This window comes from Diprion similis, chromosome 1 (assembly GCF_021155765.1).
Source record: "Diprion similis isolate iyDipSimi1 chromosome 1, iyDipSimi1.1, whole genome shotgun sequence".
In the NCBI taxonomy this organism is placed as follows: Eukaryota; Metazoa; Arthropoda; class Insecta; order Hymenoptera; family Diprionidae; genus Diprion; species Diprion similis.
The window spans coordinates 12,760,013-12,783,522 of NC_060105.1; the positions used below are offsets into that span (position 1 = coordinate 12,760,013).

General features: G+C 36.4%; 1 protein-coding gene across 1 annotated transcript; it reads left to right on the plus strand.

The window, feature by feature from the left end:
- Positions 1 to 2,794: 2,794 nt before the first annotated feature.
- On the plus strand, positions 2,795 to 23,030 carry LOC124408168 (zinc transporter 9). The gene is made up of 11 exons (XM_046884912.1): positions 2,795 to 3,027; positions 4,757 to 5,287; positions 5,459 to 5,654; positions 5,755 to 5,837; positions 6,027 to 6,150; positions 16,321 to 16,459; positions 17,490 to 17,813; positions 18,680 to 18,892; positions 19,053 to 19,187; positions 19,258 to 19,371; positions 22,609 to 23,030. The coding sequence occupies exons 2-11, from the start codon at positions 4,783 to 4,785 to the stop codon at positions 22,651 to 22,653; spliced, it is 1,878 nt and encodes a 625-aa protein (XP_046740868.1). The 5' UTR covers positions 2,795 to 3,027; positions 4,757 to 4,782; the 3' UTR covers positions 22,654 to 23,030.
- The last annotated feature ends 480 nt before the right edge of the window (positions 23,031 to 23,510 follow it).

Below are 23,510 nucleotides of genomic sequence, written 5' to 3' on the forward strand. Positions count from 1 at the left end.
TTAGTTATTGAAGATGATGGGGAAGTGGACATTGTTCTGATTGTGGTTAAACATACATTGTTGGGAATAGGTGAAAAAAGTGCAGTGATTGAGTCTCTTCCACTGTTATAACATATTTAACAATTACTTATCTATTTATCTAATTATTTGCTTTCCCCGTGTGACGGCTGCTCCCCACCCTCTTGATGGTGCGACAGAGAAAGGACCACTGCAGGACTAACTATATTTATTTTTTTATAATTTTTTTTTATCGAAGCGCATTTTTTTACGAACAGAATGATTGTAGGATCAGTCCGCTCCGATGTATACTTTCGGAGATATGAATTTTCAAACATAGCAGTGCAACAGTGGTATACAAAACTTTACATAGCTCGAACTCGGCCATTTTTGAAAAAATTTCAAAACCTTTAAAATTGTATTTTTTTTTTACATAGTACTACGGATATTTCAAATGGCGCAAAGATCCGTGACTTGACGGTTTTTTTTTGAGTGAAGTGACGTGGATCCGCTCCTATGTCCTTCGATCTCGGCTTGTGTGGCCCCGTAGAGACAGATATGGCACAGTCTATCTCGATAAGCTATGTGATTATATTTTTCAGTCAACGGATTTACAAAAGGAAACTCTTGCGGAAGAGGTGTTGCCGAAGGTAGCACAGAAGTTTCTTCCTGAGACCGCTATTGGCGAAATATTTCATCGACATAACTCAAACCAGGACATAAATAGGCCTGTACTGCTGTCTGTTTATTTCCATTCTGCGGACATATTTTTGGTCTACTCTCTCAGTCCATTCTCTATATCGATGGATACATGACCCCTGGAGGTCCATAATAATATAAAGCTTTTACTTTGTCAATTATCAAAGGGCACGGATATTGGCAGCTCCAAACTACTGATTCTTGTATGTTGACTAATGTTCATTTAAACCTTAAGCTTCCGGTTAACTTGTTTTCGGTCCGAAACAAACTGTGAGCCCGATTCTATATAAATTATATGACAATGATTTCCAATTTCTCACATCAGCTAGATCTCCGGTCATTATTGTTACGTAATTAGTATGGTATCGAGCGCGCATTTTGTTTCGAACCGAAAACAAGTGAGCCGGCGGCCAAAGGCATTAATTCGAGAGTTGCTCTGCCTCTGTCCTAGGGAATATTCATCGCTGCCAGCTAATTAAGGAATGCACCCATTTTCGTGACATAATTCAGAATCAAACTCCTGAATTGTCCGGAAATGTCCGTTAAGACCTCACAGATGATGAAAAATCTACTATTGGGCCCATAGAACTATACGAATCATTGACATATAGTATGGACTACGATTAGGCCAGTAGAATATGGCCGGCTGGAACACAAATTTTTCCACGTGCACTCCGTATTCGAATTTGCAATAAAATGAACGTTAATTAAATTAACAAACTTATAGGGACCCAAATAAGTAATTTCAACCACAAGCAAGCGTTAGATGGATGAAAAATGTGTCATTGTATGTACGTGCAATCGGGTGACGACATTGATAGAGGCAGGATCGTCGATTAATAATTTTGTGTCCCGCAACCAAAATTGCCTGGATTTTTTTTTCTTTTTCGTAACATATTAATTATTGTAGGTTTCAGTATTTAAAAATTTCAAATTTGTATGGAAACTCAATTTTCTCAGTGAACGTTAGGGATTAGTTAGGATAAAATAGAAAATTTTATAATACTGGGGCATCGGGAGATCACGTCTCTATCACGTCCCTGGCGCGTTATACGCTACAATCCACACAGCCAATAAAACTCTTAAAACGAGAGAGCAATTGACCTCTACGGCGTTCTCTCTGTGTCTAACTCTAGGAGACCACTATGGGATGTTGATATGGGATCTCTCTGTCTTCGTCTAGCCGCCATGTGCGGCTGGGCATACGTATTACTACGAGGCGAAGAACGCATCAGACAAGGATAGAGGAATCCTATATGCGGCTTTCTCTTTCTATTGCACTATCGTATTCACGAACGGGCTACCTTCGCCCTCCCTCGGTCTATTATTATATGTCTATGATTGGGCCAGAGGCCTACAGGTGCACCAAGTGGAGCTAGTGAAAAACACCATTGAGTGTGCGCTGCATGCGATTTTCTTAGGCTAGGTTTACATGAGCGCGGAGGCACAGAGTGCGGTCGAGCGATAACCAATCGTAATCCTTGAAATCTAGTAATCAATGTATTTCATGCATTTTGACCGGTTGATGGTTCCCCTTCCGCAATTAGTTGAAACCTTGGAGAATTGCACTCATTGCGCATCATCTTGTTTTATTGCTTCTAATTCAGTGTTATCAGATCAAGGGGTTTCCCCTTATATTTAGGGGAAGGTTTGGAAGCGTCTAGGGGGAAGGAACCTTCAGGATTTTTTTCAGGGGTTTTTATTTTGACCTCTTAAGCTTTGGATCCACATATTGCCTTATTAATTCAAATGGATTTTTGATCAGAATTAATATCATTCGACAGAAATTTATGAATTTGTTTGATTTGACGTGTTTCGATGCTCGTTTCGATCTTTTGTGCGGCAATACCTCGACCGCTTTTGTTTAAGCTTGCCTTGGCCGTCTTGGCCGCTGCGCTCAGCGTAAAACATGTGTATGTATGTACATCTTATTAGGAAAAAATCTAGGGGATTTTTATTTCTAATCTAGGGGGATTTAGGAGCAAGTGTTGGCTGACTTGGAAGAAAGCTGATTGAAGCCATCTGGCGACAGTAGTATATGCTCTAGGCACCGAGTGCAGCTAGTGGAAATCACCATCAGCATTCCTATTTCTGATTTCGTATAAACAGAGGCCCATAACAATTACCAATCATTAACTATTAATTGTAATAATCCTTTATTTTAAATTCCGAAAATCTACTGAAGTTCTTCCTTGCCAACCGAACTTCAGTTCAAATATTTGATTCAAAATTATCCTTCGAAGGACTGTACACAGTGTACTACAGCCACAACGCTGTACCTTAGAATGTCAAATTTGTAGGTTATATTTCTGCACCGGAAAATTTAAAGAGGTTTGTGTTTAGAGTTTTATATATTTTTACGGATTTTAATTCTTCATTTAATCTTCCTTTATTCTTCTTTTAACACACTCATGTCGTGATTTACTATGAAACTTTCACAATTAAGCGACATAATAGCTTCTCTGATTTATATATATCGCTTCTGGGATATCTGTGTCTAAAACTGTAAAATCGATTTATATCCACGTCTTCGTGCTTTTAGGTTATATTTAACTAAAAACTGCACTTGTCAGATACACAAGATTTGCTTATACAGCTGTCATTCGTTTTCTCGCTTGTAATGAGCTTTTTAATTCTGACTCGCTCAACAAGTCGCCGATGAAATTTTTGATCCTTAGTTGTTTTCGGTTGTGCTTGGGAAATAATTTTCTTAGTAAGATTTCTAATGTTCATATCCAAAATATACGCAATTAAAAAATTCCATAGTTCGGTAGACCGAAACAAAACTTTTTCCTGCAACCGATTGGTATTTTTTATTACTGACATTTATGATCAACTGTTGTTATTAAATTTTTATTAAAATTACTCTCATTAAAATGGGAAATATTTGTTTACCCACTAATCGTTAAGTTTTCTATAAGTAACATCATTTTCCTATTTTAATTTCTATTTCCGCTGTACAAATATTGAAACCCATCATAAATACGACACTGTAAATAGTTCACAAATGTGAGTTGGTATAACTTTTTTGGATATGGAATATACCAAGTTCATTACAATGTATTTGTTATTTCATTATTGATTATTTACCATCGTTACCAAAATTCTAGTTATTACTGATTCATTCAACTGAAAAATTTCTGAAGCAGTTCATTCGAATCCTTGATAGTGAATAGTGATTCGACTTAACCAATTATTGTACTTCATTCATAGCACATGAACATATTTAATGCTCATTGTGACTAGATTGTCAAATTTTCAAAAATCTGATAACTCAACCATATGTACTTTAGTTTGATATATTTTCTTTTAAATCTATGTTGGTTTCCAATCTGAGGATACCGACTAATTTACGCCACTGATTTAGTCTTTCATTTATTTTTGAATTGACGTAGAAATTTTGTCCATCCACCAATCTGTTTCTTAGATATTGAAGAAAAGATATGTTTGTATTCTTTTTTTAATTTTAATAGATGGAAAGTGGTAAAAAGTATATTTAAAGGGGTCAAGATGCTTGAATAGTTGAGCAAAGTAAGCTTGACGATGAAATTGTTGGGATAACCAGTGTAGTTTTAAGAATAGTTTTGTCGCAAGAATAGAATTATCTGATATTCAGTCAACTCTAATCAAACAGAGAAATATATGCTTGAAGCTTCAAGTGTCATTTGAACAAAACTTTGAACAACCTGCACCACGCAATTTTTTTCAGCAAACATTTTCACAAGTTATAATACCAATTTATCAAACGTAACTAATTCTTAAGATAATTGTCATGTACAGTGAACAAGTCTTGCAAAACAACTAGCTTGATATAGAATTGTTTATATTTTTGTTAAAATGAATGCTTAGAGAACCTTATTCATACAATTCAATTTCTACTTATGTGCAAATGATAATTTTTCGTTCAGCATTCTGTTACCTTAACATTACTAACTTCAACCTTATCTGTTAGTTGAGGTAAAAAGTAAGAACCACCAATATTATATACTTCTAGCATGCATCGTACTGATATAAAAAACGTCTCTTTTAAAGTTAATCGAATTTTTGATTGTCTGTGCAGATTAGTCGGATTGAAGTGTAGCGACAATGTTACACCAGTCATATGGCCTGCAAAGTTTCATTCGGAAAAATATTGTTTGCCATCATAGGAATCAGTGCTATATTTATCTTGTTGGACAAACAAAGAGACATGCAAGCATATTTATAACATCAAAGGCAAATAGCAAGCATAACAGTAATTTTGTATTGAATTCACCACAACTGGGAGTACAGCATAAACTGAACATAATTGCGTATGTAAATCCTAAATGGAGGTACGTTACAGCATCTGGTTTATCTAGTATATCAGATGGAGAAAAAAAATCTGGAAATGATAAAAAGAATAAGCTGTCCGATGCAGATCAGAAGATACTCAAGACTGCTGTGACAGAAAAGATTATCGAATTGAATGCAGAAAAGTTAGGGAAAATTAAAGAACGACCTCTGGATACGGATAATAACGCAGAAAAAGCTGTTAAGGCTACAACAAAAAAACCAGAAAAATCCAAGGATGCCACAGCCAGAGAAGTACCGATCAGCAGGCCAATTATCAGTAAAAAATTAATCATATTCTTATTTAATTTATTATAATATTTCGACGGGTGATATTTGAATTATTGAATCAAGTCAATTCTTAACGCAAAGCCTCTACACTTTTTTCTCCTCCAACTTAGATTGAAATACTTCATACTTGAGCCCTGATTTAGTGTATCCTTTCTTTAAGACCCACCAAAGAAGAGAGTCAAAGTCGATCTGTCTGTTTCCTCTTTGGAAAGGAATTTTATTACTCCTATTCGGGCCATGTCAGATTTCCTGTTGAAGCCAGCAGATTTAGAATCTTTACCCAAAACGAAAAGGAGATCACCACACGAGTTTGAACCTCCGATAACGGTCTATTGGAGAAAAGATGTTGAAGCTAAGTAAGAATATTAGTTTTCTTTAAATTTTTACTATTTCTCATTATTAAACTTGCATATTATCATGTAATTGATGAGATTTTAAATGAAATTGTTATTTTAGAGCTGTAGAAGTATGGGGATCCCGAGAGGCACTGTTGAAGGAGCTCTTCAGAAAAGAACTGGAGAGGAAAACGTACCAGCAAAGTAATTACTTTTGACAATGATATTAAAATTGTTAGTTAACAAAATGACTATTAGTAACAATATAAACATTATTAATGTGTGGATAAAAAAACTATACGATAGTTTTCCTTAATATTTTGAACATAGCTAATTTTTTTTTGCTCTGAAATCATTTGACATTTATTAATTTGTTTGTAAATTTCGTTTCAGATGTTTTTACTGTAAAAAGAAGACTCAGAGATTACAGACGTGAAATGGGTAAGCAGGCAAAATCAGTTAATGAAGATGGACTCTTTGGTAGATCTGGTAAAGTTGTTCTCACAGCGATAATAATGTGAGTGACAAACTGAATTAAACTGGATTTCGTATGTTAAAATAATAATGTTAAATATTTTTTCAAGGTTTTATTGACTATACTTAGTGGATAAATGTTTATGTGAACTTATTGAAAACTGTTACGCAAAATTAGTTAGTGGTGGACTACTATTCCGTTTACAATTCTAAATATTTTGTATTGAAACAAAATTTATAACTATGCCAACTGACATATTCATACTACTTCTACATTTTTTTTTAATGTAAATATGAAGAATTTGACATGGAATAATGGTCCACGAACAACTAATTTTGCGTAGCACTTTCTAACAATTTTATATAAAACTTTTTGCATTACGGATGAAAATGGCAGTGTGACTATATGTTGGTCTTCATTTATTTGCGTCGGGAAAACATCTTAAAAATTAATGAGTTAATACAGAGAAAATTTTTTACAACACTTTCAGGAATTTGAAGAGAAAAAACGATGTCGATATTTCATGATAATCCATTTCTTTCATATGTCGGCACTTTCTAGATTTTACGTCGTTAAAGTTAGTATTTTTATCGCAATGCAGTATTTAAGAAGAAAATTAGTAGAAGAGTACCACTAATTTGCAAATTCACAATAGATAACTTTGAAAGTGTTTTCCAAAATATGAGTGTGTTTTACCTTATTATGGTGTTATGGAGTAGATCGTGTAGACTTTGATAAGCGGCTATCGGAACTTCTTCTATGTTCAGCCGAGGTGTTATTTGGCTCTTTCAGGCTTTGTACAAGTCGATTATGCACTTACTTGCCAATACTCTCAACGAAAGGAATGATAGAAGGTGAAGGAATCGGGTTTAAGGAAGGTAGACGATTTAAATGGTACAGTTGGTTTATTATTAATGATCAATTAATTGAATTATAACTGTGGTCAATGTGATGAAGTCGGCTTGGTAGCAGGGCTTTGGAAGTGAATCTTGTTTAAGCTATGTAGGATGACAGTAACTAGTTTAAGGAGTTTAGGAGACTTGCTAGTTGCAGTTTAGAGATCAACCTGCTGACTCGATGCGGAAACCGAGGCAGCTAGGTGAAGATAAAGAGAGGATGTGGGGTTTAAAGTGACTAGAAAACTATGGGAAAGCAATCTGAGGTGTGGAGGACGTAACGATGGTTTACTGTATTTTAAACAGTCCAAAAAAAGTTGCAAAATAATGATTTTTCACAAAGGATTGTAAGATTATCATTACAAACAGCATCTTCAAGAGATTTTCTGATTGAATCTTCTTTTTTAATGAAACATATTCAGGGCTATCCCTACATTTAAGTATATTGTCCTATCGAAAAAGTGCAACTAAAGTAGTTCAAAAAAGAAGTTTGTTCATAGATCTTTATATTTAATAATTTCTTTGCTTCCCCAGAACAATTTGTAAATCTTAGTTTTGTTACATCTTGTTTGTGGTGATTCAGTTTGAAATGCAACTGAATCAGGAAAGTGGTCAGAACTGTTTGAAAAGTGTTTAACATGAAAATTCAAAATCCTACTGAGGTTATTTTGGTTAAGGCAGCCAAGGTGAATCACCGAAGCTCTCCCTTTTGTTACAAAAGTATTTTGCATCAGGATGTCATCTACCGCTCGTACGATCAGTAAAACGTACACATTATTTGCTATCATATGAATTCATATCTACCAAGAATTTGCCTTCTCTATTACAAACTTCGTCCCACGACGTTCTCTCTTATAGGAGGTCAAAATCTTAGAATTTCTAGTTTGAACCACTTACCTCGTTACTAAAATATTATCGTTCAGTGATACGCGACTCTCATTCAAGAGCTTCTAATATTTGATTTAATTTTGCCAATTATTCTTGTTCATTGTCAAAAGATTCACTTCACAGTAAGCAGACCGTCTTTTTGAATGACCGTCACTGATTTTGACCTCTTAACCGGGTATTTTCTACTAAGAAGTAACCCTGACTAGATTAACCCCTCGGATTTTGATCTAGTTCATGTGTGTGTAGTGCATCGAAAACTACAAGATACGTATATTTTTTTATCAGCTAATAAACGGCTTAGAGGGGTGAAATCGACCCCCAAAGATAGGTATTCAACGGGGTTTTGTTAATGAGTAGAAACATTTCCGCGTTGGCTTCATTCAAATCCATCAAGAGCATCAAGATATCACCCCCTTTGGTGCCCATCTTTAGGTATCGTTTTCACCCCTCTAAACCGTGTATTAACACATAAAAAAAATAAACTTGTCTCTTACTGTTAGTTTTCAATGCACTACAACATATATAAAGTAGATCAAAATAGGAGCGGTCGACCTACTAAGGGTTCCTTGTAACTGCTAATGAATTTACTTTTTTTGATGAACCTGTTTTACTGTAACATACGCTATGGCGCTAGATCTACTTCATTTTTGAATCCTAGAAGCTAGAAGCTAAAATATTTATATCTCGACAAAGATTCTAGATATCAAGACAGGGTAAAATCCATCGTTCAGAGGGAAGAATATCCTTGGGCTCCAGGATGGAAATTCTTATATTAGATTCGAAAGGTATTCGCAGTCTGTTTCGAAAGAGACGAAAAATCTTTACTTTAAATTTCAAATTTCTGAACTTTTGATCACTCATGACTCTGAAGTTTTTGAATTTTTCCCCAAAGTCATCGACTGCGTTGTTTTTTCTACAACAAGATATGTCGAAAATTGACAATTGATCACCAACTCGATAGATACGGCACTCAGGCGTTCAAATTTTACCGATGTTTCCACATCATATCTCCCGGAACTATAATTTTTAGAAACACTATGTACAGGACATTTTTTTGTAGGAAACTTACTAAGCTTCATTTTTCACAATCAGTATTTTTGTCATAGGTTCAACGCGTACGGACAGGTCCACGAAAAATCATTTTCATGCACCTTTTCCGCACATGGTTGACGTAAAGTCTGTGCGGAGACTCGGGGACTTTTCAGATTTTGTTTCTGACATGAAAATGAATCTGCGTACCAACATCTGAGAAGAAAACGGAAATACTTTAATGAAACATGCTAACTTTTCTGGGCTAGTTGGCTACCTAGCGGAGGTAACAGAAATGTTATTTTCACGCATAGTCTCTTTTTCTGCGGTTTTTATCTCACTTGTTTAGTAAGGAAAGTTTAGTTGTTTACAGTGATTCTCGTATATATAGCTAATGAAACGTGCTTTTGAGTCATTACACTCACATTTCTACTCGGTTTCAATGTGGTACTCAAAAATGCTGTCTAACAAAAAGTTGTATCTTTGGTTTTTAAATCTTTGACCGATTCTGAAATTTTTCATTTAGCTTTCTAAAAAAGGACGAGTAATATGCCGAAAACGTACTCCAAGTAGCACAACGTGTTATTGTCACCCCTTCTTATCTCCTCTGCAGGCCGCTCATCCGAGGAAGTCTTGTAAACTGGTTTCAGCCGGTCAATCGAGACGATACCATGTTTTTATCAGAGTACAGAAAAAAATTCTTGGTACGGTTTTTGCAGAGAATCTTTCTGGGCATCGACGCATGTAAACACGTTGGTGGCCTTAGCTAGGCCCTTTAACGAACGCTTGTTTATCACCATTCCATGTTCTGGGTGAAGGATGTAGGTTTTGCGAAGTATTGCATGAGTTGCCTAATGTAAGAGTATTTGAGAGCGTCAGCATGGGTCGTAAACGCAATTGCTACATTTTTATTCCTCTGAGGTCTTCTCGCTAGACAGTCCACTGATGGCCAGCCGCACAGTTGGGAAGTTTTACGAAAACTTGGTCATAATTCGAAAAACGAACTTTCAAATTCAGGTATAAGAACCGGAGGAATTGGCTAAGAACTAGTTTCTGTTCAAGGTCCTGGCTGTCCCGACCTTTTATTCCTCACAGTCTTTCGTGCGTAAATTTGAATACTCATATCTTAACAGTGTAAAGTGATGATCAATTTTTACGAAATGGATACTGGTCCTCAAGGTATGTAGAAAATTTTTCATGTTTTATAATTGAAAAATAGTATTTGTTGTCCATGTTTACGTAATCTAAGCATAGTCCTGAAAAGTGCATTTGTTCGGAAATAAATATTGACTTTGCATAGACTTTTAGTAGGGAGCGCGGCAAGGCCCGACCTTTGTTCTTTTTTTAAATTTTAGTTCAGAATTTCAGCTTTCGAGTGGCATGTCGTTGCAAGTGCGGAAACGTGCGACGCGTGTTTCAGAGCATTTTTTCTTGTATTCGGAACGCCGAATTCGCATCCAATGAATTATAACCAAATGCACAAAAGGGTCCCATGTATCTAATCTTAATTCGGATCGCTGTGATATTTATAATTAATACTAAATACCTACTATTCTTTCTTTGTAGGTTCTGCAAGTCCCCTTATCATATTCAAAGGAAGGGAGATCTTTTCGATAATGCAAAAGTACGTGCTCATTTGGACATTTGGAACACGAGTTATCCGAGAAAAGTGGATGTGTCATTGTAATTCATCAAGATACCTAGCGAAATTTGTCGAAGTTATTTTCCATAATGTGCACAAAATGGCTAAATTCGAGAAGGAAAATAACATTTTCTTGATAAGAAACAGTGATGGTTAGAGATGGATGTAACCGTTCCTGCTGATTAAAAACCGAATCAAACCAGCACACGTGGTGGTCGTCCCTCACTGAACTTTGCTGCATCCAGTGAGCGATCGAATCGACGAAAAACGGAAGAACTTCGTGAAAGTCATACCGCAGTGGAGTTTGTGCTATGCAGCGTAAATGAGTCTCCGCTCTTCCGAAGACTTAGATTCGTCGAAAATGATCAAAGACGTTGTAACACCTGAATCTGCACCCACATTATCAAGGATAAAACATACTCCACTATCAATAGATGAAGCTCTTTCGGTTATCGTCGAAGTCAAACTTCCCAGACGTCAGTATAATGTTATAAGAAACTTGATGAAACATCGTAACTGTCACATATATCCAATTTACGGAGCAGTTGGAGAGGCCAAAGCATTATATTACCCACCACGGTCTAGTATATCTACTACCGGAAATTGTGCTGATATTAAATTACAAAACTTGCTGAATCATACATGCAATCGTATTCTTTTTAATCAGAGAGAAATTCTGGTAACAGTGCATAAACCTAACTCGGCAAATGTGGATTTAATCTGTAAATGGGGGTGTGACGGAAGTTCCGGACAAAGCTTATACAAACAGAAATTTCACGATGACAGAAATTTGGATGCATATATATTCTTGACATTCCTTGTACCGTTACAACTCACATATTTTTAGAGTGAATCTATCGACTTCGTTCATAGAATTTTGTGAAAAAATCCGAGGCACCATCTCCTCGCTTTTGCCGGCCTATAAGAATGCAAATCCTGTACGTAAATACAGAATCTACGAAGAGTGACATAGAATATATTGAGAAACAAATATCATTCTTAAAACCATTGGAAATTGTAATTCATGACAGGAAAGTGATAGTTAATTATAAAATGCTTTTTCCCGTGATAGATTGAAAAACCTGCAATACTGCTACGCCTACGAATTCTGCACAGAGATGCCATTTTTATGGGTCTACTTCAAAAGTATTTAACAATTTCGACAAAAATTCTGACCAAAGAGGTGAATGAAAAGAACTTGAAATTCGGAATAACTACGTTACATGCATGGATCCGATTCTTGCATTCCTTTTGCATCTATCTTACAAACTCCAAATGACGAAGTGGTAGGCATGATCCGAAGATGAAAAAAAACTGGTTAACGATCGAAAAGCGGTGATTCAAAGATCCTTGAAGTCCGGGTTGGGGTTGATAGTCGATCGTCCAAAATCTGAGTGTGGGAGCATCAATGATGAAAATACTGTACAGTGTTTTTTGGAAACCACGAATTAACATCAATGATAACTGGCGTAAAAGAAGAACTCATAAAAAGTTTTCACATAATTCGACAAGTTATCTGCAGTGCGTGCGATATCACTGTGGACAACTTCGAGAATTACGCATTGGAAACTGCGAAACTGTTCATGAGCGATTATTCATGGTATTATACGAGAAAAAATGTCCACAAAATAGTGATCCATGGTCCTTTGATAATAGCTTCGGTTCTTTTACCCATTAGACAATTATTATAGGAGGCTCAAGAAGCTAGAAATAAGATATCAAGAAATTTCGGGACGGATTTTCTCGTGAATCATCGCGTGAAAATGCCATACAGGATGTTTTTAATTGGTCGCTAATGTCATCTGACCCCTTCGTAACAAATTTGGGTAACTACCTCAAAAGGAATCAAACCAGCTATTGTCCGAGACCGTTTCATTACTACCGAACCAAAGTATTGTGGATGAAAATATTTAACCGAATTCAGATTCACATAATTTTTATAATTTGTAGCAATAAAGACTTTGATTGCCATATTATGACAAGATAATAATTTTCCCTGAAATTTCCGAACCTGTTTTCCATATTTTCAATCCTGCATTTTGTGTTTATATAAATTTTGATATCAGGTTCGTAATCGCCGACGACGAACACATGGGTGTCACATTTAAGGTGCTTATAAAGACGCGTTGTACACCTCGAAAACGCGGGGATGCCAAACTCCTATACCGCTCAAGCAATCAGAGTGAAACTTGGGCAATTAATACCTTGTTGTGGCAAAAAGTGGAACGTCTTTTTACTTTTTCAAAATTTTGAAAAAAATTTTACAGATTGGTTACCACCCACAGAAATTGGCCAAATTTTCACAGTTGCACTGAATAGATGGAACTATCCGGTCTTGGCGGTGATGAAACACACATTTTGAGCCCAGTCCCATGAGATTTGATGGTGGCATGCGCGTAATGTCGGTAACAAATGTCGCCAAAATGAAATTTCGGTGTACTTCGTAATCGACAACAAGATCAGCTGCCATTTCGTCATTTCACTATCAAATCTCATGGGACTGGGCTCAAAATGTGTGTTTCATCACCGCCGAGTGGCATCATACCGGTTAGTTTTATCCATTCAGTGCAACTGTGAAAATTTGGCCAATTTCTGTGGGTGGTAACCTATCAGTAAAATTTTTTTCCAAATTTTGAAAAAGTAAAAAGACGCTCCACTTTTTGCCAAAATAAGGCATCAACTGTCCAAGTTTCACTCTGATCGCTGGAGCGGTATTGGAGTTTTGTATCCCCGCGTTTTCGAGATGTACAAGCACCTTAATATGGCATACAGTGGCACTGGAAGTCTAATAGCGTCTCACACCAGCGGCAACCACCTTCGCCGCCGGCTTCAGTGGCGCCCTCAGCTGGTCAGGCAGCGGCTATTTAAGGCGAATCGGAGCCGAGCGCACGCTCACTTGTTCACGGTTCTTCAAACCGACAAGGCCGACAAAGCTAGTGGATAGTATATTCGACACGCTTACCGATCAAGCCTGTACTTCCCTCTAATATCGAATTTTCCATAATAGGTTGACTGAATATAGACCGCCTCAATGCTTTCACTAAATCTCCCCATCCCGCGTCTCCCACTTGACTAACGGATAAAATCTACGTATACAATGGGGAAAGTAAACTTTCAATCGAAATTCTTTCAAAATTCGTGTTTTGACCTGCCATATTCAAGCCGCTTTTTTGTTTTTCACAATTTTCATATCAGATTTGTAATCAGCGACCCCGAAAACGTCGGGAAAGTAAATTTGCAATCAAATTTTTTTTTGGAATTCGTCCTTCGACCTGCCATATTGCAGCCACCATTTTATTTTTCGTAATTTTTATTTCAGATTCATAATCAGCGACCCCAAAAACAGTAGTGTACCTGATTTAGCAAATGTATGACCATGTTTTCGTGAAAATTCCTCACTGTGAAGCGTAACGTTGCTTCACGAGTTTAACAGTCGCCTCGAAGAGTCGCTCTAATTCCAAATTGCGAGAACCGCTGTACGGCGTATAAAACTGATTGTCGAAATGATTTTGTCATGAATGGTTATGTTGCTTGGATCCAAACGTCACAATAGAAGGTTACGTTGGTTCTCGAAAGCTGCATTTTTCTGAGCCGTAACAACCCCCCGTGTAGGTACGCCTGCAGTTCGTTGTCTCGTATTGAATAATGACGAATTGGAATCAGCGAGGTGAGCACTTATCGGTCTTTTGTTAGAACCCGAACGTGACCGGCTTATAATCAGTGGAGATCGTGAAATCTCTTCCATCGATAACGTGCCGGAAGTTTTTCTCTACGAGGTAGACGGCAAGTAGCCACGATTGCATGCAATCTACTCTTGTCCACCTGCGTTAAGCATTTTCGAAAATAATCACGGGGCTGGACAGTCTTCTCTCACACATTGCTGTAGAGCTACTCACACTGAAATCTGCCGCATTGTTGACGATCTCGAGTTCAGCATCGCTTGCAGGGTAAACCAGCAACATGGCTTGCCCTAGCCTTTCTTGGATGCTTCGAAACGCTCCCCAGCCTGTGTAGTCCACCCTACCGGTGTTCGTCGTTTTATGTTATCCTGAAAGATATCGCGCAGGGGTGCCTGGAGGTACATAAATGAATACTGCAGAAATAAGTTTCACCCGATTTGAGTACGTCAGATAGCATCCCCTTTAATCGCAAACAACCACTTAACGAAAAAAAAACAGTTTCATCTAACGTGGCGATTTCTGGGGGTCGGAACACATCGGATAATGCCTACAACTAGGGTGGCTCCAGATATGATTAAAAAAATGAAATGATGTGTGAATTTTTCAAAAATGCACCTGGTGGTGAAACCGTCTGTGAAGGTAGCGTGTAATTTTCGAAAAAAAATTTGATTGAGTTCTGGATTTCGTTCGAAACATTCCAGTGATTTTAATCATTTTCATAAGTAGTTACAAATGAGTAGCAGAAGTAGCAAATTCAAAATCATTGTTAAAAAATGGGTTGCCAGCATTACAGTACGTTATTCTGAATTTTTTTTTTCATTATAGTTTTATAATTCGTGACCCGTAAGAAAAAAGTAGGTCACTTGCAGAATGCATTTGAAGCGGGGACACTTTTGACACGCTTACCCTGTTATAGTCTTTTAAACCCTTGACTGGCGAGGACGTTTATAAACGTCCTCTAAATATTTCATCAATATCTCTGAAACGACTAGACCAATCGTCTTGAAATTTATAACTCAGGGGTATTTTGCGTCGTTGAATTCAAATTTGAGGTCAAATTTTCAAAATTCAAGGCCGGTCCAATATGGCGGATGAAAAGTTCAAATTTGATCAAATCTATTCGAAAAGTACCACTCAGGGGTTTTCAGGGTGGCTGATTACGAATCTAAAATCAGATTTGAAATATTTAAGATAGCGGATCCAATGTGGTAGACGAAAACTGTTTCAACTGAATTAGATCAAATTTAAACTTCTTGCTCCCTATATTAGATCCACTATCATGAATTTTCAAAAATTTGATTTCAGATTCGATTTTTTAACCGAATTCGATCAAATTTGAACTTTTTGTCCGCCATTTTGAATTTTGGGATTCCAATATCAAATTGAAATTCGGTGACCCCAAAAAATTTGTATATACAGTTTCATAAGGATTGATTAATATTTTACCTCTGCCAGATATGGCACGCAAACTGCGTTTCGCCTTGCCAGTCAAGGGTTAAGGGCACTTTCGTGTTACAACTGATTTAAGCAGCTTTCGGTAAGAATGCATTTCAACGGCGGTAGATTTTATTTTTGCAGTAGTACTGAAAATTTCATAGGAAACAGCAGTGTTTTTGTATAACAACTTTCTTCGTGGGTCTCCCCGATTTGAAACTACGTGGATCTGAAAACTCGTTGAATTTCTGAAACCCGATTTTTCGATTAGGTATCACGGGGGATCGCTGTATGCAAAAAAGCTCAAACAATTCATAGCCGATAATTTCAATATGTTTTTAAATCGCATTCAAAAACGAAAAAAATGAAAGGAATCAGCGAAATCGCAGACCTTCGATTTGATATCGAAACCCTCATATTCTCCCGTGCAAAATTGACTATTGTTTCACAAACTTATAGAGAAATTCTGAAGTTTTTTCACCTCTGAAAAAAGCAAAGAGCAGAAGAAAATAACTTTTCGTTTCTGCCATTAGGTATATTGTATGCAATGCAGGCGTCACGTAGTCTTAAGAATTCTATTGTATCAATTATTCATCATTGTATCAATTTAACTGACGATCGATATGTATTTGATTTGTTTCAGAAACGCTAGTAATTTTCTATTCAAATTATTCGCTTGGTTGTACACTGGTTCTCACAGTATGTTCTCTGAATGTGTACATTCGGCAGCTGACACGTGTAACCAGTTGATTTTAGCATACGGAATTCATAAATCTGTACAGGTATGATATATTAAAAAAAAAGTTTTTACTAGAGAGCTGGTGACAAAAAATTCACGTCACTTCATTAAGAATAGATTTTGTTTAAGTATATTCCCTTAAGGAGTTACTAGTCTAGTCAACAAGTGCTTTTTAGGTCAAAACTTTTTCTCTCTCTCCTAAAAATATGGTTGAGGTGTCATTCGATTCGTAATCGCATGTAGAAGGTTTTTGAAAAAATTCAAGGGCCGCTCGCAAAAATTGCAAAAGTTATAAACAATTAACTAAAAAAAAAGGGGGTTTGGTTTATTGATTATTTCTCAAAAATTGTTCGAGATATTTCAAATCTGAAAAAAGATTCAAAAAGAGGATGAAATTTCGTAACAAAAAGTCCAGACTCCCGGAACTGTAGGACCAATATTTATAATTTTCCCAGAGGGATGAAAATAGGGCCGAAAACGGGTGCTCTGGCCTGCGTAAGCCGCGCCTACTTCGGACACTTTATTAATAAAAATTATTTTAACATATTAAATATAAAATTTAAGAAATAAAAAAATTCAGGGGCTTACTGGATAAATAAATGAACAATAATCCGCCTGAAAAAATTTTTTATCTCAGTTTTTCAGGTAGTTATGCATTAGTTAACGAACAATTTTATGTAGCTTGAATGTTAACATTGCAAATGCGATAATTGTTAAACTACAAACCTCAAATTTTTTTCATCTCTGTATTCAAAAATCATCGTAAAAAATTTTCTAAAAAAGCAAAATAAAGGTGATGCTCTGAACCAGGTTCCCCCGTTAAGAGTATATAATGAAACGAAATTTTTTCTCGTGATATAACGTGTATTGTCTGTCACCAACGACTTGGACTATTTAATCTATGTTATAGGTATATCATACCATATAGGCTCATGATTATTAGCTGAAAATATTAAATATTCCAACAAATTTGAATGTTGATACATCTCGTTACAAATTATCGCAAAAATATTTAATGACTTCAATTTTGTACTGCAATTGATGTTGTTTTACAGTACCATCTGATTTTTTAGAACCCAAACCCCGATCACCCATATGGATACACGAATATGAAAAACGTATCCTCTTTAATTTCTGGAGTTGGAATATTTTGCGTCGGGACAGGCTTGTCCTTTTACCATGGTATTCATGGTTTGGTTTATCCTGAGCCTGTGGATTCCTTTTATTGGGCATACTTTATATTGGGTGGATCACTGGTATCTGAAGGAGCGACATTGCTGGTTGCCATTAACTCAATAAAGAAGGGTGCTTTGGAAAGGCGACAATCATTCCAAGAATACGTCATTGGTGGTCAAGATCCATCTGTAAATGTTGTTCTGATGGAAGACTTAGCAGCGGTCAGTTTTAGATTTAACTATTCAATATTTACACCTAAGTCACCAACCTTGTATGGAGTGTACATACATATATCCTATCCATACCGCGTTAACGGAAAGAATGACTCACAACTGTCCCAATTTCTTCCGTACCGCGCACATCCCTGATGGGAAGCACACTTTAAGGTGCTTATAAAGACCCGTTGTACACCTCGAAAATGCGGGGACGCAAAACTCTTATACCGCTCAAGCGATCAGAGTGAAACTTGGGCAGTTAATGCCTTATTTTGGCAAAAAGTGGAGCGTCATTTTACTTTTTTAAAATTTGGAAAAAAATTTTACAGATTGGTTACCACCCACAGAAATTGGCCAAATTTTCACAGTTGCACTGAATGGATCGAACTATCCGGTATGATGCCAATCGGCGGTGATAAAACGCACATTTTGAGCCCAGTTCCATGAGATTTGATAGTGAAGTGACGAAATGGCAGCTGATCTGGTTTTCGATTATAAAGAACACCGAACTCTCATTTTGGCGACATTTGTTACCGACATTACGCGCATCCCGGTAATGTATGCGTGTAATGTCGGTAAGAAATTACCGACAAATGTCACCAAAATGAGATTTCGGTGTTCTTTGTAACTGAAAACCAGATCAGCTGCCATTTCGTCACTTCACTATCAAATCTCATGGGACTGGGCTCAAAATGTGTGTTTTATCACCGCCGAGTGGCATCTTTTCCTGCAGTTTTGAGTCAAATCTGCTCTCTTTCTTCTCGCCGTGCATAATCTGCATGTGAAAAATGTATAAATTTGATATTATGCAAACGAAAATGTCGGTCTAGAACAAGCTTATCGCAAGATCAAGCCTTGCTTGTTTTATACAGGTCTTGGGAGTGACGGCTGCTGCCAGTTGCATGGGGTTAACATCATACCTGGGTAATCCAATGTTCGATGCGATTGGATCTCTTGTTGTTGGTGTCTTACTAGGTGGTGTAGCATCCTTCATCATTTATACAAACGTGGCAGCTTTGGTTGGGCGTAGCATACCTCAAGAAAGTCTCGACAAAATCAATGCTGAGTTGGAAGCTGATATTATGGTGATAATTTTTTCTAACATTCGTTTCTCATCTCATTTATAAAGCAACATTAAGTTGAACGTAAATTTTATAAATATCAGTCAACGTATCAGTATATTGAAATTATTATTTTGTTTTTGTCTGAAAAAATAGCGTCTAAGACATTCAACCATGATTTTAGATTCGTGCTATACATGACGTCAAAGGAATTGACATGGGAAATTCGCTGGTGAGGTACAAAGCCGAATTGGATTTCGATGGACGAGAGTTGACTAGATCATATCTCGATAAGCATGACCTTAATGCTATGCTGGAGGTTACTTCATAACAGGTTTATCATATGCGTATGACTTATTCGAAGGTCCCAAGAATATTTTCCATTTCAGGAGGTGAAGAAAATGGAGAATATCGATGAACTCGAATTGTTTCTGTTGAAACACGGAGAAAACATCGTCGATTTGTTAGGTGGGGAAATCGACAGAATAGAATTGAAGTTGAAGGTAAGATAGCGGCAAGTATATTAAACTTTCATTGCAGTAAAACTTCGATTCATCGAGTAGAGATAATCGGAAATGCGGATTAACCGAATTTTTTGCGAAATATTTTTTTTCGGTTTTACTTATCAAATTCAATTTATCATCGACAAATTGACTTTATGTGTATTAAAGGATTCTGTTGTACACATAAGCCAGTAAATTCTGACCGAAACTCCAAGATTTGTAAAGCTATTCTAAAAATATAAATATATTTCTTTCTATTGATATAATGACGATGCAATGGTTATAAATAATTTTTAATTCTTCTTATACTGCAAGGGATACTTACAAAGTCAATTAATAACTATTTGTAAACTTAAAAAATATCTACGTCATTTTAGTCCCATTTCACCCGGTTAGTCGAGGTCTGACTGTAAATGACATGTTAATTGTTTTACATTGCAAAAGTCTTAATAATATCAAATTATTATGAAACACATGAAGAAGTTATCTACAGTTTAATCTTTAAAATTATGAATTCAATTACATAAAACCGTAGGTTTTTCACTTAGCAATGTGGTATTGTATGAAAATCCAAGTGAATGGATCCGTCGAAATAGACAAACTAGTTTTGTAATTCAAGTGATTTTCGGACGGCTAAAAAGATTTCATCTTGTAGTACTACTCCTACTTATCACAATACGTTTCATTGCTTCTCGGTATAATCAGTATCTAAAGCTGCATGCTCATCTCTGCATACATATATAGAACTCAACGTCTCTCTGTCTGTTCGTATTATACCCAACATGATCCTGACGCAATACGAACGTTAATTCGGTATTTCAATTCATTTGCGGGTTTAGTTTGACAGAAGGCTTATTTGAAACGGTCGCAGAGATCTGTGAGCTCGGAATTCGGCGGGGAAACGTTTGTGATATGTCCGTTCGTGTTGACGAATGTGGGATTGATTATATTTTGAAGGGGGTCTTTGTGGCATATATTATGTAAACAGTGCGGAAAGTTGGCGATTCCTGATGAGTGCTGCATTTACACGAGTTAATCGACCGCTTCGCGTATCCTCTACGGTGCGTAAAGTAGAACAGCCGATGTTCCAAAAAATCATTCTACGTTAAGGGGGGACAAAGGTCTGAGATACCAAAAAAAAAGCATATTTTTTACAGAGTACCTTATTTGTTAATATTTTAAAACTTATTGTACATTATTAAGCATTATTCTAAGCATATTCTGCTACATTTTCATAAAAAATATTGAAAATTCAACCAGTGGTAGTGGTGAGAACCGAGTCACCTCAAAAAAAAGTTTCCATGCGGTAGTCAGGATAACTCATGATTGCTTCATCTGAAATTAAAAAACGAAAGGGATTTCTTTAGTACAGAAGTTTATCTTGAATTTGAAGGAAGGAATTAACAAAATATTCATTTTTGAATTTTTGGTGAAGGTGCAATCAAAAAACTCTGATTTAAACTTTGATTTGCTCTTTTTGTTTAATTAAAAAATAAGTTGTAATTGAAAAAAAAAATCCTCCGTTCAGAAACTAGTATTTCGTATGTAAATGAAGTGTGCAAAGTTTAGGCAAAATCGGTCTGAAGGTTTTCGAGAACTTTTGAAATAAATACCTTTAAAATAAGGTACTCTGTAAAAAAAAATCACAAAAATATGCTTTTTTTGGTATCTCAGACCCTTGTCCCCCCTTAAACCCTACCCCATTTTTATCACACCATATTACATTGTTTTAAACTTTGTGCCGGTCATGTACCCAAATTGAGCAAATACTTTATGGCGATTTTCCTGTTTAAACATCTTTGATTATTGATTAACCTGTAGTTACCACATTTCTATCATGCCATACGTGCCAACCACGTTAGATAGTGTAAATTTGCGCCGTTGTGGTTATTACGGGTTAAAAAATACTTTTTAGTAAAGATGCAGAAAAATGTGGTGCGAACCAAGGGTGAGGGGCCTTTTTGCCGTGTGTGTTTGCATTACTAGTCTTCCAGTTCGAAATGCGCACTCTCTTCGTTCGTGCTTGCGAATCTGCGACTCGTACTGCAAACTTGAAATCGTATAACACGCGTTAACGATGCATTACCGGATATCATTCTGCATGATTCAACAATTCCGACAAAGATTATTGCAATGTATTTCCGTCCAAGGATGTATTTTTGAACAATTGTTACGACGGTCATTTATAGACGTATTACCTTGAATCGCATCACTGTGTTGTATTTTTTATCACACATGCATGAAAAGTGGGACTTTGCATAGCAATTTAACGGGACGAAACCAGCCAGTTTCATCTCAGTGTTGTAAAGCCAGGTTGGCGCACGCGCAGTCCACAATTGCTTCGCTTTCGTCTCTTGAAAGATCACTTTCGTCCCTAGGGAGAAAAAATTGATCACTCGCGTCCCGCACAACTACCACGTAAATCCCCACCACTTTATGTAGCTAAAGCTAGCAGTCAAACATGTTGAACTTTTTGCAAATAGAAAAATGCAGTTTAGTATTATGCTCACAATTCTATAAAAGTATTGGGGGTTCAAAGTATTGCATAAAATTTTAATTTTCGAATTTCACAACCTTATTTGAATGAACGTTAAAACGTTTAGCTGCTAATTCTGACAGCTAGCTTCAGTCTCGTCACCACTTTTCATTCACTTCTTATAAAAATCATCGTGTGTGACTCGGGCCAAAAGTTGGTGATCGTAAGTCGTGTGATTGCCGGCCTCGTTTTGCTCAGGCTCGTACTGTTGCTCGTAGAACTAGGCTTTTCATTACTGCAGTCTCATCACTCGTTCCCAGTTTCCGAACCTATACCGAGTTATGGAACGAAAGAACTACGCTTCTACCCTAAACACCACAAATAACTTGATAATAGCTTTTTCAAGACACGAAAAAATACGTGTTAGGAACTGCCTTTACATCTACAACAACTTTTGTCTTACTGAAAGAGTCAGTATCCGTTTAAAAATGGTGGTCTTCTCAATTTTTTTTTTATTTTATGCAAATGAAGGCATTTACGATTAAATAGACAATGCCAACATTTGTCACCTTTGAAACTATGAAACATTTGTATAAAACTTTTATTTGTAAAATGGTATTTTTGAGACATCAGAATGGTCAGATTGAAATAAAACATCGTATCACTTTCGATACAGAGTATTTGAAAAACTATTATTGGAGGCTGAGGCAGTTTCCATGCGGTTGAATCATAAGATTAAGGATAATATATTTCAATTCCAGAAAAGCCACCCGGAAATTCGACACTGTGACTTGGAGGTTCTATAAAAGGCATGTGTTAGGTAAATAAAGTTTATCATGTGCGATGTAAATACTGCTTTCAACAATAATATTTTATAATTTGATAAGTAACAGCTATAGGCAGATGTTTTGTAATTAGGTTTTATTGGTTTGCTGAAACTGCATACTATATATTAACTAATTGAAAAAGTATTTTCGTTTTTTCTATGCTTTGTAAAAATATTCTTATTCTAATCAGTCACTTCCCTAAAGCTATGATTCTTACGATTTGTGTGTTAATCGATAACGATTGATTTTTGTCGATCAGTTGTCCTAGGTGGAAGTATAATGATCTGTAGAATAATTATAATAAGTAATGTCATCTGAACCTGTATAATTGAAATATACTATGAGATAACTTGAAACTGTCCAACTTCTTTGACAATAATAAAAGCCTCACCTGGGAAAATATTTTTCGTTGAATAATTTTCTCGACTAACATGTATATTGGGGGTTCTAGCTCATTTCAACTATTGGTGAAGGTTACCGACGCCAATCTTACTATCCATTTTCTCTCTCATTTGTACTGCCAAAGTTTATTTAATTGATGGTCACAGAACCGGTTGTGTTAGCGTTATTCGTTAATTTACTTGCTTCCTCACTGTTTTCGTATGCTCAGCGCGTAAGTGCGCAATTGAAGCATAAGAATATGTATATGTAAAATGGATAAATAACAAGAAAAGATCAGTAATCAAACATCAAAGATAGATCTGTCACATAGGGTGACTAAAAAGGATCAATCGCCATATAGGGGAGCGATAAAAGACTGACCTATCACACAGGGTAACAAAAAAGTAGTTAACCACATAAGGTGGCGGCAAGTTTGATCTGTTACATAAGGTGGT

Excerpts from the sequence above, each read along its gene's own strand:
- LOC124408168 (XM_046884912.1), top strand. The coding sequence starts at position 4,783 with ATGTTACACCAGTCATATGGCCTGCAAAGTTTCATTCGGAAAAATATT. Across the intron at positions 18,893-19,052 it reads AGTTGGAAGCTGATATTATG|ATTCGTGCTATACATGACGT; the intron begins GTGATAATTTTT and ends CCATGATTTTAG. Across the intron at positions 19,188-19,257 it reads ACCTTAATGCTATGCTGGAG|GAGGTGAAGAAAATGGAGAA; the intron begins GTTACTTCATAA and ends TTTCCATTTCAG.